A 17,375-nucleotide genomic window follows, 5' to 3' on the forward strand; every position below is an offset into this window, starting at 1 on the left:
GGGCTCTCCTCCAAGTGTCCATCAATAGATGAATGGATAAAGACGTAGCACATATGTGTGTGTGTGTGTGCATGTGTGCATGTGCGCGCGCGCGTGCGTGTGCGTGTGTGTGATGGAGTATTATTCAGCCTTAAAAAAGAATGGAATCTTGCCATTTGCAACAACATGGATGGAGCTAAAGAGTATAATGCTAAGAGAAATGTTAAAGACAAATACTATACTATTTCACTCATATGTGAAATTTAAGAAACAAAATGAGTAAACAAAGAAAAAAAAAAAAGAAGAGAGAGACAAACCAAGAAGTAGACTCTTAACTATAGAGAACAAACTGGTAGTTACCAGAGGGGAGGTGGGTGGGGGAATGGGTGAAACAGGTGATGGGGACTAAAGAGTATACTTATCACATATATATAGAATTGTTGATATATTGTATACCTGAAATAATATAATTTTCTATGTTAACTATATTGGAATTAAAATTAAAGACTTAAGTAAAAAAAATAAAATTGGGCTCTCCTCCAAACTTTCTAACATGTATCTGTCAATTAAATCTATTTTCAAACCTATCAGATATAAAGGAAAAATTAAAAAATGGCCTGAGGACATCTGTAGTGTTCACCATCAACTTGTAGATTTTTGGACAGCTTTGCAAGTTCCTCTTCCGTGAGCTCAAGTCCCAATTTTTTAAGGGTGTTGTCCAGGTTATTTACATGAACCTTTCCCCCTTAGGAAAGACAGAAGGTAGGAACATGAAAAAAAAAGTGTATTATGCCAAAATTCTGCATGCATATCAACTTTCTATTTATTTACTTATTATGTTTGTTTGTTTAAGGTGAAGTGATTTTTTCGTGCATGGAGAAGGGGTGTACAGAGTTGAAAAAAAATGCAAGTTCCATATGGAACTTCCTACAAGATAAAATATACGCTGTTATCAGTTAAAATGTGGGTAGACTGCAAGAATCATAAATAAGGAATGATACCAAAGTGAGGAGCCAGAATTCATAATTGGAATAAAAGTGTCAAGTTGGGGAATGTCAGACAGTATGACTTTTAATTGGGTCTTACTCACCATTGAGAGATTTCACACCCTTTAGCAACCTGTTGTGATATACCTTTCCAGCAGCTGTAAGAAAAGCCATAATTCATGCAATGGGGAAATTAACATGAAATCACAAAAATGGTGTGAAATAAATAATAATTTAAATAAATAATTTCAAAAATAACATTTTAAGAAGAGTTGTCTCTAATTTTTAGTTTATTTCATCTAATATAATGAAGTTTGGAAACAAAAACCTCTCTCCTTGTGACAAACTTCTTTATTCCAGTACCTGAGGAAGTCTCCTTGCTCAAACATGAGTATAGCTTCCCTGTGCTTTTAAATTTCTGCTTCCCATCTTTATTTTTTTGTCATGGATCTCCAATCTTTCTTTTTTTTTCTCTTCTCATGATATGAACAAATTAGTAGCTTGATAGGTAACAATATGTTTAGCTGTTAATGTCAACTCTTGTCTAAAGGGTTATTTAACTTCCAATATAAATTCTAAGCGACAGTAACAGGTTTCTATATACTTAAAACTCAATTTAATATTTTTTCTTTTATACTTTTGGAGAAAAATAAATAGAAACAAAGTTGGAAATATTTACACAGACCTAAAGACCAACAAAAGACCTCCATGACACCTCTATCAATCTCACCGTCAATTGGCAGTGTTTTCAGTAGCTTCTCTTTTTCCTGATCTGTGAGCTCAATCCCCAGGCTTCCCAGGAAAATTTTCAGGTCATTAGAATCGACCTTCTCATCTTTTAAGAGAGGGAACAATAGACATATAAGCTTTTGGAACTCTGGTATTCTATCAAGTTGTAAAATATGTTCTATGAAGTTTAATGATATCCTAATATCAAGATGAGGTGTTAGGCGAAGATGTTCTCAATTGCAGAACCGTTGAGCATATCTTATGGTAATAAAGCATATCTTTAGGAGCATATCTTATGGTATCTTATGGTAATAAAATACCACATTTATTATAAATTAAAGACCTTTTTTCCTAAAGCTGGAAAAAAACAACTTTCAGAATAAAATCTGATGAGTGAATTAAGATAACGCAGATTCGTATATAAATTATTCTTCAAAAACATTTGCTTTGGTAAGAATTATTGATGATATCAGGAATACATTATCTTGATCATTTCTAAGCTTCACCATGCCATTTTCTATACATTTCTAGATATTTTTCATTTAAACATTTGTGACCCAAAGCATGTTACTTGCACAAGTAACAGAAAACTTAGGATTTAAAATTGACATATAGTCTTGTATCCTAGTGTAGAAACTTTCCTAATGTCAATCCAGGATTCATATATTTAAAAATAAAACATCAGAATTTATAAGATACCAGAAATACCACTGAAAAAAAACTATTATAAAGGACCGAAACCCTAGATTTACATCAACTTCTCATTTACCTGTAAAAGTTTGCAGTTCCTTCATCGGTGTTTTAGGAGAAGTCCTCCTATCAACTGCAAAAGAAAATTAAAGTCATAATGAGATATAAAAGACTCATGAAATATCGTGAAAAACAATGTGGGAATAAATATAATAAATCCTAACTTACTATGTGCCAGGCATTATCTTAAGTACTTTATATATGCTTACTTAAGAACTATTTACTGAAGAATATCTTTCTAGGCTATTAATTTATTCAGTTTTCATTGTCTTCATTAATACTAGAAAGAAAAGCCTAAACATAAAAACATGCCATTTCAAAAATATTAATTTTACTTATAGTTCTCTACCATTTCAAAGCTATACGCATTAGTAATGGGAAGAAATTCAGAAGTACCGTCATCTAAGTGGCCTGCATGTTTCTTTTTAAAATGTGGAAGACTGTCCTCTAGTGACCATAATATGGGTAAAGAACATAAAAGACATTCATACAAAGGGCAATGTTTTCACGGTGACTTGGTAGCTGGCTGCTTATATGCTGTTTACATGCTTTGCCCGTACTTATAGCTTCCTACTATCAGTGTAGATTACCATTCCTAAGGGCCCTTTCCCTCGCAACCTTTATTGTCCAAGCTCTCCCAACATGGAACTATGGTATCTGGAAACTTGCTCACCATCACCAGGGAGATTTTGAGTCAGAGCCTCAAGTTCCTTATCTGAGAGCTTGATTCCCATATTATCCAGTATTGCGTTCAAGTCGTTGACATTGACTTTCCCATCTAAGGAAAGAGAGTCCATGAAGAAAATTATGTAACTTCAAAAAAGAGGTTCATAAAGCTTTTAGAGACACATGCCCTGTTGTGAATTGCATGAGCTATATGCTAGTGTTCACAAAGATTACATATCATTTCGGGAGGGGGGGGGGGGGTCATATATTCTCTAAAGCCTATTCACAGACCCCCCTTAGTAGTAAGGTTAATAATCCTTGTTCTAAAATGTGAAAAAAAAAAACACACCAATTTTAGAACAAGAGACTAAGGACCTTATTATGCCTATAGAGAAAGTCAACTATGACATTAGAACGAAGGTCACTTCTCGTGAGATTTGTCTTGGGGATCAGACTATAAAATACAAAGTTTTAAATACCATTGAATAAATGCTAAGTGAATTCTAGTTCTGGAGGCAAACATTTTTTACTTCTAAACAGTAAGTTTTGATGACTGAATTCCCAGTTTAGTATTTATCTGCAGCTGATTAAATTCCCTGAATCAGTGCTAATCTTGTCTGTCACATTTTGCTATGCAAACTTGAAATCTGGTATTTTTTCTCTTGAAAAGTTTGGAAGAATCTTGAGAAAGTAGAAGGCTTTCTTCCTAGATATAAAGTAAAAGATCAGCAGCTAACGTGAAGCTTGATCTTCAGTGGGAGCATAAATTTGCAGTCAGTATATATGATCAGTATAGCAGCAACCACTAACACCTTGGAAACAGTATAAAAGCAAGGATCCCATATTGGTCTGCACTCTCATTATGCTCCTCACGTACCTTTTAGAGACATCACAACTTCTAGCAACCTGTTTTGAAAGATCTTGTCATCATCTATAAGAAAAGGCAGAATTTAAGTCACAGAGAAATGTGGAAAATCACAGAGAAATTAGGAAAAATGACTTTTCAAGAGTTTTCTCTTATTTTAATAAAATTTGAGAGAAAATCGGGTGAAATTTAGCACATCATGCACACCTCTGTTCTTCTTCCCAATCCTGCCTTTATTCACTTCCAATTATTAATCCTTTCTTCTTTCACAAATCCCAGTTTAACCTTTGTTTTTTCCTTGTTTGTTTTTCACTATTGATAAAAAGACCCATCGTAATGGAAATGCTGCTTCCTAATCTAAAAGTAAAACCACTTAGGGATTCATTTCAGGTATAAGTGGACATTCTAAAAAAAATTTTTTTTGAAATGGATTTTCTATTTTCTAGAACTTAGGAAATGGAGATAATTTTAGAGCTTCTCGCAGACACAGAAATCTAAAACTTCTTTTTGGGGACAGCTGGGTGGTGCAGTTAATTAAGCATCCAACTCTTGGTTTTGGCTCAGGTCATATCTCACGGGTTGTGAGATCGAGCTCTGAGTCCGGCTCTGTGCTGACAGTGCGGAGCCTGCTCGGGAATCTTTCGCTCTCCCTCTCTCTCTGCTCCTCCCTAACTCACACATGTTCTCACCCTCTCAATATGAATAAATAAACTTAAAAAAAAACCTCTCTTTGAATACATCAATATTTAAAATGCTTACCCTTAAAAGGAAGAGTTTTCACCAGCTCCAAGCATTCTTTACCTTTGAGCTCGATCCCCATGTTTCCCAGAACAGCTTTAACGCTATTGACATCAACATTTTCTCCTTAATAAAAAGATTAAAACAATGACATACATGGAATTTAAGTACAATCAAATTATTGCAAATAATTAAACTAAATTAGGATGCTAAAACAATAGGATTATGAGCTGGGGAAAGTAATGATCACTGAGCTCTGCCCAAATACATGGAGATAATGTCATTTATGGAAACATAATTGCCTTTTTTAAAATAAGTTTATTTATTTTTGAGACAGAGAGAGACAGAGCATGAATGGGGGAGGGGCAGAGAGAGAGGGAGACACAGAATCAGAAGCAGGCTCCAGGCTCTGAGCCATCAGCCCAGAGCCCGACGCAGGGCTCCAACTCACGGACCGTGAGATCGTGACCTGAGCTGAAGTCAGACGCTTAACCGATTGAGCCACCCAGGTGCCCCAGCTTTCTAAAGGCTAATAAGAGATGGCACTGTCACTCTTAAATACTGAGAACAATACTGAGGGGTGATCGGGGGTAGGGGAGAGGGGAAAGTGGGTGATGGGCATCGAGGAGGGCACCTGTTGGGATGAGCACTGGGTGTTGTATGGAAACCAATTTGACAATAAATTATACTTAATAAAAAAACAAGAGAGAGAGAGATGGCACTCTCAACGGTGGTCATGAGAATGTATCCACAGGAGTTCCAACTATGGAGAACATAATTAACCAAGGGCCCCACCTTCTGCTTTGAAAGTAACCTGTGTTTTTTTGCACTAATGCCATATGTATCATTGGCACTGGCCAATCACAAGTGCAGCCAAGATACTAGGGGAGCCCTGTTCCTGGAAGATACAGGATGGTGATTCTAACCAGAGGATTCTTGAAAGCACTTTTGCCAGGCCCTCCTCAGACTGCATGACAATCTAGGATGCTTCCGCCCAAACATTTCTTCCTCTTTCCTTCACCTGGTGACAGATTTGCCCTGCAGTCTGACAGCCTCCCAGCCTTTCAGGCATCCTCCTTATTTTCTCTTACGCAGGCATTTCCCCTAATAATGTCCTGGCATGTTTAACCCTGCCCCGGCTTTTGCTTCTTGGGAGGCTTGGACTAACATACTCAAAATGACAATGACACAAAGTGGGTATTATAGATCTCTTTTGTCAATTTTCAAGCTGCAGATGGCTTATCTTCATAATTCTATTGACATGAAGAATGTATCACCTCTCCTTTAAGTAATTACCAGGGACTTTTCCAAAGATCCATTTCACCTTTTATTGTACATTTTGGCTGTCTTAAAATAAGGAAAATGAAGTGTATTCGTGAAGAATACATCAGAAAATTCTCCAATTTCTGGGCTACTGGTTATGAAAACCTTAAACAAATAGGAGGTAAAAATGATAGAATTAGCCTAGCAATTAAGGCATGAAGAAAAACAGTTCTGTAAAAATTAGGATCCTATGTTTACATTAACTTCTCAATCACCCGTGACAGCTTTCACGCCATCCGTCACTTTATTCAGATCAACTTTTCCATTAGCTATGAAGAGAAGGGACAATTGAGACATGTAATCAATGTCATGAGCTCCAAAAAACATATACAAAGGACATACGTTGATGGAAAATTCCAGATAAATTCCATTAATATCATAATTTTATACACACTTATATTAAATCTCTGAATTTCAAGGATTTAAGCTGATCTATTTTTCCAGTGTTTCTGGATCATTGGTATTTATCAGCTCTCTGGTAGCACTTCAGGTACTGCTGTGAGCCATGAGTGCCATAGCTCATATAGGAACCACTAATTCAAACTAGAGTGTTAAATGAATACATCATAGAGTATGTAGTGCCTGGCAAGTTAAAATATCAGATTTTAACTAAAGGAAAGGGGAATGCATAGAAAGAGTCTTCTACATGGAAGAGAGGCTGAGAAATATAAAGTAAAACCACACCGGGGTACAACATATACAACATATACATATGCAGTGCATGGAGAACTATAGTCGGTTCAGCACTGCAGAAGAATAAAGTATGGATTTGGGAAAGGAAAGTTCATACAAGAGAGGAAGGTTGGACTCAGATTATTAAGGGATTTGTAAGTAATTTTAAGAAGCTTAGCCTTTATCTACTAGGTTATATAGAATCATTGAGTGGTTGGTTATAAGTTCAAGAATGATATGGACCAATTTGCATTTTATTTTAATTTTCTTTAACTTTAAATTATAATTAATTTTATTATTACAAAATTACATTTATATTGAAATATATAGAGAGTGATGTCATCAAGATGGTGACATAAGTTTTTCCTGACTTCAGTCCCCCTCACAAAAAGACCATCTTGCAAGTATCCACAGACAAGACACCATTGTGAAAATCCCAGGGTATGGTTGTGAGGCTGTGAATCTCCCTGAAACCACAGAGACTGAGAAGGACCACATTAGAAGGGTAAGACAATCAGCTATGCTCTGACTGCACTGCCCTCTCCCAGGCTAGTATAGTGCTGCACTGAGAGGGCTTCCCAGAGCTATGGTTTCTCTGGTGGGAAAAAGAGAGCCCAAGGTAGACATCCAGCTCCTCCAGAGTTGTGGGTTGCTTCCTGGAAGGCCCACCTGGGTCCTGTCCCATAGGTATTGGGGGGGAGGTATCCGTGGGTCTTAACCATTTGAGATCAGAATGAGATGGAGAAGGGAAACATGGCTTACGTTAACCAGCACTTGGATCTTGGCAGATTGTTTCTCCTAGCAGCAGTGCCTGAGTAGATATCTGACACAGTGGTTTTGCCCATCTGCAGAGCCAAAATGGTGGTCCCTCTGGCCAGGGAACCATTCTGCTTGAGTTGGGTCCCCAGCCAATAAGCCTTTCTGGCCTGGGAACCTCTTCGATCACCCCATCCAGATGAGGAAGCAAATTCATGGCTCCTGCCTATTGCTGAGTATAGATAGTCCTCTGTCCTGCCTGACCAGAAAACCTATTGAGACCATCCCAGAGACTGTGTAGATTACCCTACAGCCCCTCTTACAGCAGCGCCTGAGTGAAGAGCCCACTCATTGGCTCTGTCTCTCTGCAGAACTGAGCTAGTGGCACTATCTGGCCAGGGATACTGATGGATACTCCTGCCCGACTCAGGTACCCAGCCAATAAGCCTTATCAGCAAAGGAGCCTATGATATAGAGACTGGGCTGGGAAGGAAATTCAAAGCCCTGACCAGGGATGAATATAGCTTCCAGCCTTATCTGACCAAGAAGCCTAACCAGAACACCTGGGAAGTTGCATAGTCCATCCTACAGATCTGGTTATAATGGTGCCTGAGCAGAGACCCCAAAATTGACAACCTAGAAGAAACGGATAAGTTATTCCTAGAAACATACAACCTACTGAGATTGAATCATGAAGAAACAGAAAATCTGAAGAGACCAAAAACAAGTAAGGATATTGAGTCAATAATCAAAATCTTCTTCCCCAAAAGTCCAGGACAAATGGTTTTATTGCTGAATTTTTACCATTTAATGAAGAGTTAACACCAATCCTTCTCAAATTCTTCCCAAAAAATTTAAGAGGAGGGAACACTGCCAAACTCATTTACAAGGTAGCATTTACCCTGATACCAAAGCCAGACAAAGATACTACAAAAAAATTAAAACTATAGGCCAATGTCCCTGACGAATATAAATGCAAAAATTCTCAACAAAATTCTAGCAAACCAATTCAATAGCACATTAAAAGGATCATATAGCATGATTAAGTGGGATTCATCCCTAGGATGCAAAGATATTTCACCATGTGCAAATCCATAAATGTGACATACTGCATTAATAGAATGAAAGATAAAAATCACATGATCATCTCAATTGATGCAGAAAAAGCATACGACAAAATTCAACATCCATTCATGATAAAAGCTGTCACTAAATTAGGTATAGAAGGAAAGAATCTCAACATAATAAAGGCCATGTATGACAATACTCAATACTTAACATCATATTCTAACAGTGAAAGGTTGAAAGCTTTTCCTCTATAATCAGAAATAAGACAAGTGCTCACTCTTACCACTCCTATTCAGTATAGTACTAGAAGTGTTAGCTAGAACAATTAGGCAAGAAAAGAAATAAAAGTCACCAGAATCAGAAAGAAAGAAAGAAAGAAAGAAAGAAAGAAAGAAAGAAAGAAAGAAAGAAAGAAAGAAAGAAAGAAAGAAAGAAAGAAGTAAAAGTGTGTCTATTTGCAGATGACATTATTTTAAGTATAGAAAATCCTAAAGACTCAACCAAAAAAAAATAATAACTTGTTAAATTTAATGAATGAATTCAGTAAAGATGCAGGATACAAAATCAACATACAAAAATCAATGGTGTTTCTATATACTAACAATGAATTATCAGAAAAAGAAATGAAGAAAATAATCTCACTTACAACAGCATCACAAACTATAAAGTACTTAGGAGTAAATTTGGAAGAGACACAAATAGAAAGATATCCTGTGTTCATAGATTAGAAGAATTATTAACCTTAAAATGTCCACACTAAGGCAATGCCATCTATAGATTCAGTGTAATTCTTAAGATTCCAATGGCATTTTTTACACATACATAAAACATAATCCTAAAATTCATTTGGAACCACAAAAGCTAAACCAATCCTCAAAAGAAGGGTAAAGCTGGAGGATCACAATTTTTTACTTCAAACTGTATTATAAAGCTATAGTAATCAAAACAGTATGGCACTGGCATAAAAACACACACTTGGACCAATGAAAGAGAATCAAGGGCTTAGATACAAACTCATACATATATGGCCAACTTCTATTTGACACAGAAGCCAACAATATTCAAGCAAGCCTAGAATACTCAATGGAGAAAAGAGTGTCTTCATTAAATGTTGTTAGGAAAATTGGATATTTACATGACAAAGAGTGAGATTAGACCCCTGTCTTATACTGTTCACAAAAATCAACTCAAAATGAATTAAAGAATTAAATGTAAGGCCTGAAAGCGTACATAAAACTCCCAAGGGAAACGGAGAAAAAAGCTCTTTGATGTTGCTCTTGGCAATGATTTTTTGGATGTGACTCCTACAAAGCACAAGCAACAATATAAAAAATAAATAAGTAGGGCTACATCAAACTGAAAAGCTTCTCTGCATGGCAAAATAACCATAAGAGACCCTTAAATACAGAGAACAAACTGAGGTTGATGAGGTTTGGAGGGGAGGTAAATGGGTGACAGGCACTAAGGAGGGCACTTTTCAGGATGAGCACTGGGTGTCATATGTAAGAGATGAATCTCTGGGTTCTACTCTTGAAGCTAAGACTACACTGTATGTTCACTAACTTGAGAATAATAATAATAAAAAAAGAATCAACAAAATGAAAAGACAGCCTATGTAATGGAAGAAAATATTTACAAACCATGTATCTTATAAGAGGTTAATATCCAAACTATATAAGGAACTCATATACCTCAATAACAAAGAAACCAAATAACACAATTTAAAAATGGGTGAAATATCTGAAAAGACATTTTTCCAAGGAAGATATTCAAAGGGCCAACGGGTCCATTAAAAGGTGGCTCATCCTCGCTAATCATCAGGGAAATGTAAATCAAAACCACAATGACGTATCACCTCACACCTGTTAGAATGGCTATCATCAAAAAGACAAGAGATAGAAAGTACTGGTAAGGATGTGGGAGAAAGGGAAGCCTCGTGCACTGCTGGTGAAAGTGTAAATTGGTGCAGCCAACGTGAAGAGTATGAAGGTTCCTCAAAAAATTAAAAATGGAACTACATATGATCCAGAAATTATGATTTGGGTATATATCCAAAGTAAACAAAATCACTGTCTTGAAGAGATAACTACATCTTCACATCCATTATAGCATAATTTATAATAGCAAAGACATGGAAGAAACCTAAGCATCCATTGATGGAGGGATACATAAAGAAAATGTGGGGTATATATACAATGGGATATGAGGGTATATATGAGTTTTGGAAGCGTGTGGGTGTTTAGGAATTTGTCCATTTCTTCTAGGTTGTCCAGTTTGTTGGCATATAATTTTTCATAGTATTCCCTGATAATTGCTTGTATCTCTGAGGGATTGGTTGTAATAATTCCATTTTCATTCATGATTTTATCTATTTGGGTCATCTCCCTTTTCTTTTTGAGAAGCCTGGCTAGAGGTTTATCGATTTTGTTTATTTTTTCAAAAAACCAACTCTTGGTTTCGTTGATCTGCTCTACAGTTTTTTTAGATTCTATACTGTTTATTTCTGCTCTGATCTTTATTATTTCTCTTCTTCTGCTGGGTTTAGGCTGCCTTTGCTGTTCTGCTTCTATTTCCTTTAGGTGTGCCGTTAGATTTTGTATTTAGGATTTTTCTTGTTTCTTGAGATAGGCCTGGATTGCAATGTATTTTCCTCTCAGGACTGCCTTCGCTGCATCCCAAAGCATTTGGATTGTTGTATTTTCATTTTCACTTGTTTCCATATATTTTTTAATTTCTTCTCTAATTGCCTGGTTGACCCATTCATTCTTTAGTAGGGTGTTCTTTAACCTCCATACTTTCGGAGGTTTTCCAGACTTTTTCCTGCGGTTGATTTCAAGCTTCATAGCATTGTGGTCTGAAAGTATGCATGGTATGATCTCAATTCTTGTATACTTATGAAGGGCTGTTTTGTGACCCAGTATGTGATCTACCTTGGAGAATGTTCCATGTGCACTCGAGAAGAAAGTATATTCTGTTGCTTTGGGATGCAGAGTTCCAAATATATCTGTCAAGTCCATCTGATCCAATGTATCATTCAGGACCCTTGTTTCTTTATTGACCGTGTGTCTAGATGATCTATCCATTTCTGTAAATGGAGTGTTAAAGTCCCCTGCAATTACCACATTCTTATCAATAAGGTTGCTTATGTTTATGAGTAATTGTTTTATATATTTGGGGGCTCCTGTATTCGGCGCATAGACATTTATAATTGTTAGCTCTTCCTGATGGATAGACCCTGTAATTATTATATAATGCCCTTCTTCATCTCTTGTTACAGCCTTTAATTTAAAGTCTAGTTTGTCTGATATAAGTATGGCTACTCCAGCTTTCTTTTGACTTCCAGTAGCATGATAAATAGTTCTCCATCCCCTCACTCTCAATCTAAAGGTGTCCTCAGGTCTAAAATGAGTCTCTTGTAGACAGCAAATAGATGGGTCTTGTGTTTTTTTTATCCATTCTGATACCCTATGTCTTTTGGTTGGCGCATTTAGTCCATTTACATTCAGTGTTATTATAGAAAGATACGGGTTTAGAGTCATTGTGATGTCTGTAGGTTTCATGCTTGTAGCGATGTCTCTGGTACTTTGTCTCACAGGGTCCCCCTTAGGATCTCTTGTAGGGCTGGTTTAGTGGTGACGAATTCCTTCAGGTTTTGTTTGTTTGGGAAAACCTTTATCTCTCCTTCTATTCTAAATGACAGACTTGCTGGATAAAGGATTCTCAGCTGCATATTTTTCCTGTTCATCACATTGAAGATCTCCTGCCATTCCTTTCTGGCCTGCCACGTTTCAGAAGAGAGATCGGTCATGAGTCTTATAGGTCTCCCTCTATATGTTAGAGCACGTTTATCCCTCGCTGCTTTCAGAATTTTCTCTTTATCCTTGTATTTTGCCAGTTTCACGATGATATGTCGTGCAGAAGATCGATTCAAGCTACGTCTGAAGGGAGTTCTCTGTGCCTCTTGGATTTCTATGCCTTTTTCCTTCCCCAGATCAGGGAAGTTCTCAGCTATGATTTCTTCAAGTACCCCTTCAGCACCTTTCCCTCTCTCTTCCTCCTCTGGAATACCAATTATGCGTAGATTATTTCTTTTTAGTGCATCACTTAGTTCTCTAATTTTCCCCTCATACTCCTGGATTTTTTTATCTCTCTTTTTCTCAGCTTCTTCTTTTTCCATAATTTTATCTTCTAGTTCACCTATTCTCCCCTCTGCCTCTTCAATCTGAAGCGTGGTCATTTCATTTTGCAGCTCGTTTATCGCATTTTTTAGCTCCTCCTGACTATTCCTTAGTCCCTTGATCTCTGTAGCAATAGATTCTCTGCTGTCCTCTATACTGTTTTCAAGCCCAGTGATTAATTTTATGACTATTACTGTTAATTCACTTTCTGTTACATTGTTTAAATCCTTTTTGATCATTTCGTTAGCTGTCGTTATTTCCTGGAGATTCTTTTGAGGGGAATTCTTCCGTTTGGTCATTTTGGATACTTTCTGGAGTGGTGCGGAACTGCAGGGCACTTCCCCTGTGCTGTCTTGAATAACTCGCGTTGGTGGGTGGGGCCGCAGTCAGACCTGATGTCTGCCCCCAGCCCACCGCTGGGGCCACAGTCAGACTGGTGTGTGCCTTCTCTTCTCCTCTCCTAGGGGCGGGATTCACTGTGGGGTGGTGTGGCCTCTCTGGGCTACTTGCACACTGCCTGGCTTGTGGTGCTGGGGATCTGGCGTATTAGCTGGGGTAGATAGGCAAGGTGCATGGGGGGCGGGAGGGGCAGGCTCAGCTCACTTCTCCTTCTGTGATCCGCTTTGGGAGGGGCCCTGCAGCAGCTGGAGGGAGTCAGGCGCGCCGCCGGAGGTGTGGGTCCGCAGAAGCACAGCGTTGGGTGTTTGCGTGGCGCAAGCGAGTTCCCTGGCAGGAACTGGTTCCCTTTGGGATTTTGGCTGGGGGGTGGGCGAGGGAGATGGCGCTGGCGAGCGCCTTTCTTCCCCGCCAAACTGAGCTGTGTTGTCCCGGGGCTCAGCAACTCTCCCTCCCATTGTCCTCCAGCCCTCCTGTTCTCGGAGCAGAGCTGTTAGCTTATAACCTTCCAGATGTCAAGTCCCGCTTGCTGTCGGAACACACTCCGTCCGGCCCCTCCGCTTCTGCAAGCCAGACTCGGGGGCTCTGCTTGGCTGGCGGGCTGCCCCTCCGCCCCGACTCCCTCCCGCCAGTCTGTAGCACGCACGGCCTCTCCGCCCTTCCTACCCTCTTCCGTGGGCCTCTCGTCTGCGCTTGGCTCTGGAGACTCCGTTCTGCTAGTCTTCTGGGGGTTTTCTGGGTTATTTAGGCAGGTGTAGGTGGAATCTAAGTGATCAGCAGGATGCGGTGAGCCCAGCGTCCTCCTACGCCGCCATCTTCCTCTCCGTCCTAACTCTACTATTCACTGATTTAATACAGAATATTTTTCCCCCACATAGAAGAGGTGTCATATATTAATGTCAAATTAAAAAAAAAAAAGAATTTGCTACCAAGACACACAATTGAAATTATTTATTTTTATTTATTATTTTGAAAGAGAAAGAGAGACAGAGAGAGAGAGAGAATGAGTGAGTGAGGGGCAGAGATAAAGAGAGGGACAGAAATCCCAAGCAGGCTCCATGTTTTCAGGGCAGAGCCCCATGTGGCGCTTGATATCATGAACCTCAGACCATGACCCGAGTCAAAATCAAAAGTCAGCTGCTTAACCAACTGAGCCACCCAGGCACCCCAGAATTTAAATTTTATTACTAACATGCAGAGATTTAAAAGTGTAACTCTAAGAAATTAGATAAAAAACGATCTATCAAATGAAGGATAAAATGGTAGAAAAAGCAAAGAAATAAAAGTCTTTGAAATATAATTTTGAGTAAAACTTATATTCTTAGATTTATATTAACTTCTCACCTGTAAGAGTTTTCACTCCATCCATCAATTTATCAAGATCAACCTTCCCATTATCTATAAAAAAAGGTAAAGATAAAAATAATAAAATGATGCAGACTCAGAAAAACAGAGTATGAAAACCTTATATTGTGAAAGTCCACTTCTTTTCATTGTGCTCTATGTCAATCCTCAACTTATAAATCCAGTTCTTCAGAAATTCTAGGATAGAAGACGTGCCCTATTCCCTATCAGAGGTGAGCCAACTATCGTCCATTGGCCAAATCCAGCCCACTGCCACGTACCTTTTTATTTGTTCACCACCTAGCTTTATATGGCCCATGAGCTAAGAATCATTTTTACATTTTCAAATGATTGTAAAACCCAAAAGGATATTATTTGTGACACATAAAACTTACACAAATTTAAAATTTTAGTGTCCATAAATAACATTTTATTGGAACACAGCCACACTAATTTGTTTACACATTGTTTACAGCTGCTTTTGTACTACAACAACATTACTGAGAAGTAGGACAGAGATCACATCAACCACAAAGCCTGAAGTATTTATTATTTGACCTTTATAGAAACATTGCTGACCCTGCCCTAGAAGATAGAGTCCACTCAGAGGCAATTTATACTCCTGAATTGTTTAGATTCACCCTACTTTATAAACCTGGAAGAAACTATTATTGATGTTGGCCATGTTCTATGACCCTGCTCAATTATGGTATATCCATAAAGCCTACCTATCATTGTATGATAAAAGGAAAAATGAAGTAATCTTTCATATATTCCCAATATAATTTTTTTTGAAAAGTCTTTTCAATTACTATGATAATCATGGAATGGCCAGTGACATATGACTGGTGTATTTTTGAAGCAATTGTTAAAAAACTTCATTCATCTCATCATAGGCAAATTTCCCTTTTTTTTCTTATTTTCCACTCTTTACTTAGTCATCATACATTAGTTACTGACAAGTGGTCAAGAAGTTCCTAAGAAGAGTTCCTAAGAAGAGGTATGGTATTTAACAGGATCACAAAAGATTGCCACTGAAACTGCTAGGTTGGCTCGTCACATCTCCACAGATTTTGATGGTAATGAGACAATGAGCCCAAATGGATTAAGATAGTTTATTACTTATACCCAAGAAGTAAGATCAGCATGGTGTTGGATCTCTGCCACTTTAGTCCCAGAATACAACACGGAACCAGCTGGACAGTGGACGGGTGGGACATGCGATGAGTCGTTCTGCTGCTGGGAAGCTCACTCAAATGGTACCCAACAAGTTTTATAGACTTATACAGAAATCTGCAGCTCTATCCTAAGGGAGAGAGGCGGAAAGTTGTGTTCAACTGAAACTAAGGAGATGAATGAGAAATGACCTTGTGACCGTCTCCTGTAGATAGGGAAACAGATGGAGACACTGCTTGGTGGCAGCTCTTCACAAGGCTGTCTACTTCCCCTTGTTCCAGGAGGAACTGTGACGCTTTCAAGAAAGACTATGGTAAGATTGTGGTCAAGATGTATTTATGTGGCCTAGGTGGAGATGTGCAAAGTTGTGAGAGAAGAACCATTTCCCTCAAATTACGTATCTAATATTTGAAATGTGCTAGGTCTTAAGGGCACAAAGATAATTAAAGTACACTTTCTACTTTCAAGGACTTCAGAGTTCGGAAAAACTGGTTATGCTGAGTAAACAAAATTCAGAGATAGTGTACTTTTATGGAAGACTCTGATCAAATTGCCTGAAATTTTCCCATATACACCACATAGGAATTTTCCTTTTCCATAAATAACAAGTTAAATTAGGAGATTAGTATCTATTATTGTCGAGCCAAGTATTTTATTTATTGATATATATTTTTTAATATAATTTACTGTCAAATTGGCTTACATACAACACTCAATACTCATCCCAACAAGTGCCCTCCTCAATGCCCATCACCCTCTTTCCCCTCTCCCCCACCCTCCATCAACCCTCAGTTTGTTCTCTGTATTTAAGTATCTCTTGTGGTTTGCCTCCCTCCCTCTCTGTAACTATTTCTTTTTTTTCCCCTTCCCATCTCCCATGGTCTTCTGTGAAGTTTCTCAAGATCCACATGAGTAAAAACATATGATATCTGTCTTTCTCTTACTTATTTCACTTAGCATAATACCTTCCGGTTCCATCCACGTTGCTGCAAATGGCATGATTTTATTCTTTCTCATTGCCAAGTAGTATTCCATTGTATATATAAACCATATTTGCTCTATCCATTCATCAGTTGATGGACATTTTGGCTCTTTCCATAATTTGGCTATTGTTGAAAGTGCTGCTGTAAATATTGGGGTACATGAGCCCCTATGCATCAGCACTCCTGTATCCCTTGGGGAAATTCCTAGCAGGGGGTCATAGGATAGTTCTATTTTTAGTTTTCTGAGGAACCTCCACACTGTTTTCCAGAGCGGCTCTACCAGTTTGCATTCCCACCAACACTGCAAGAGGGTTCCCATTTCTTCACAGCCTGGCCAGCATCTATAATCACCTGATTTGTTCATTTTAGCCACTCTGACCACTCTGATCACTTGGTGTGACGTGGTATCCCAGCGTGAGTGTGGCTTTGATTTGTATTTCCCTGATGATGAGTGATATCGAGCATCGTTTCATGTGTCCATTGGCCATCTGGATGTCTTCTTTGGAAAAGTGTCTATTCATGTCTTCTGCCCATTTCTTCACTGGATTATTTGTTTTTCAGGTGTGGAGTTTGCGAGTTCTTTATAGATTTTGGATACTAGCCCTTTATCCGATATGTCATTTGCAAATATCTTCTCCCGTTCCGTTCCATCGGTTGCCTTTTAGTTTTGTTGATTGTTTCCTTTGTAGTGCAGGAGCTTTTTATCTTGATGAGGTCCCAATAGTTCATTTTTGCTTTTAATTTCCTTGCCTTTGGAGAGGTGTCG

General features: G+C 38.3%; 1 protein-coding gene across 1 annotated transcript in view; it reads right to left on the reverse strand.

Moving 5' to 3' along the window:
• The window catches only part of LOC147571295 (EF-hand calcium-binding domain-containing protein 13-like), a 28,502-nt gene that overhangs the window by 3,676 nt on the left and 7,451 nt on the right, over nt 1-17,375 (reverse strand). The window contains exons 3-10 of the mRNA XM_086696459.1: nt 14,451-14,504; nt 4,735-4,839; nt 3,988-4,041; nt 3,118-3,222; nt 2,464-2,517; nt 1,696-1,800; nt 1,070-1,123; nt 620-724 (exon numbers count right to left, since the gene is read on the reverse strand). Coding sequence (XP_086552585.1) covers nt 620-724; nt 1,070-1,123; nt 1,696-1,800; nt 2,464-2,517; nt 3,118-3,222; nt 3,988-4,041; nt 4,735-4,839; nt 14,451-14,504 — 636 coding nt within the window. The remainder of the gene's footprint in view (nt 1-619; nt 725-1,069; nt 1,124-1,695; nt 1,801-2,463; nt 2,518-3,117; nt 3,223-3,987; nt 4,042-4,734; nt 4,840-14,450; nt 14,505-17,375) is intronic.

Source organism: Puma concolor, unplaced genomic scaffold (genome assembly GCF_028749965.1).
Source record: "Puma concolor isolate L17-30 unplaced genomic scaffold, mPumCon1.1.hap2 unalloc_scaffold_31, whole genome shotgun sequence".
NCBI classification, from domain to species: Eukaryota; Metazoa; Chordata; class Mammalia; order Carnivora; family Felidae; genus Puma; species Puma concolor.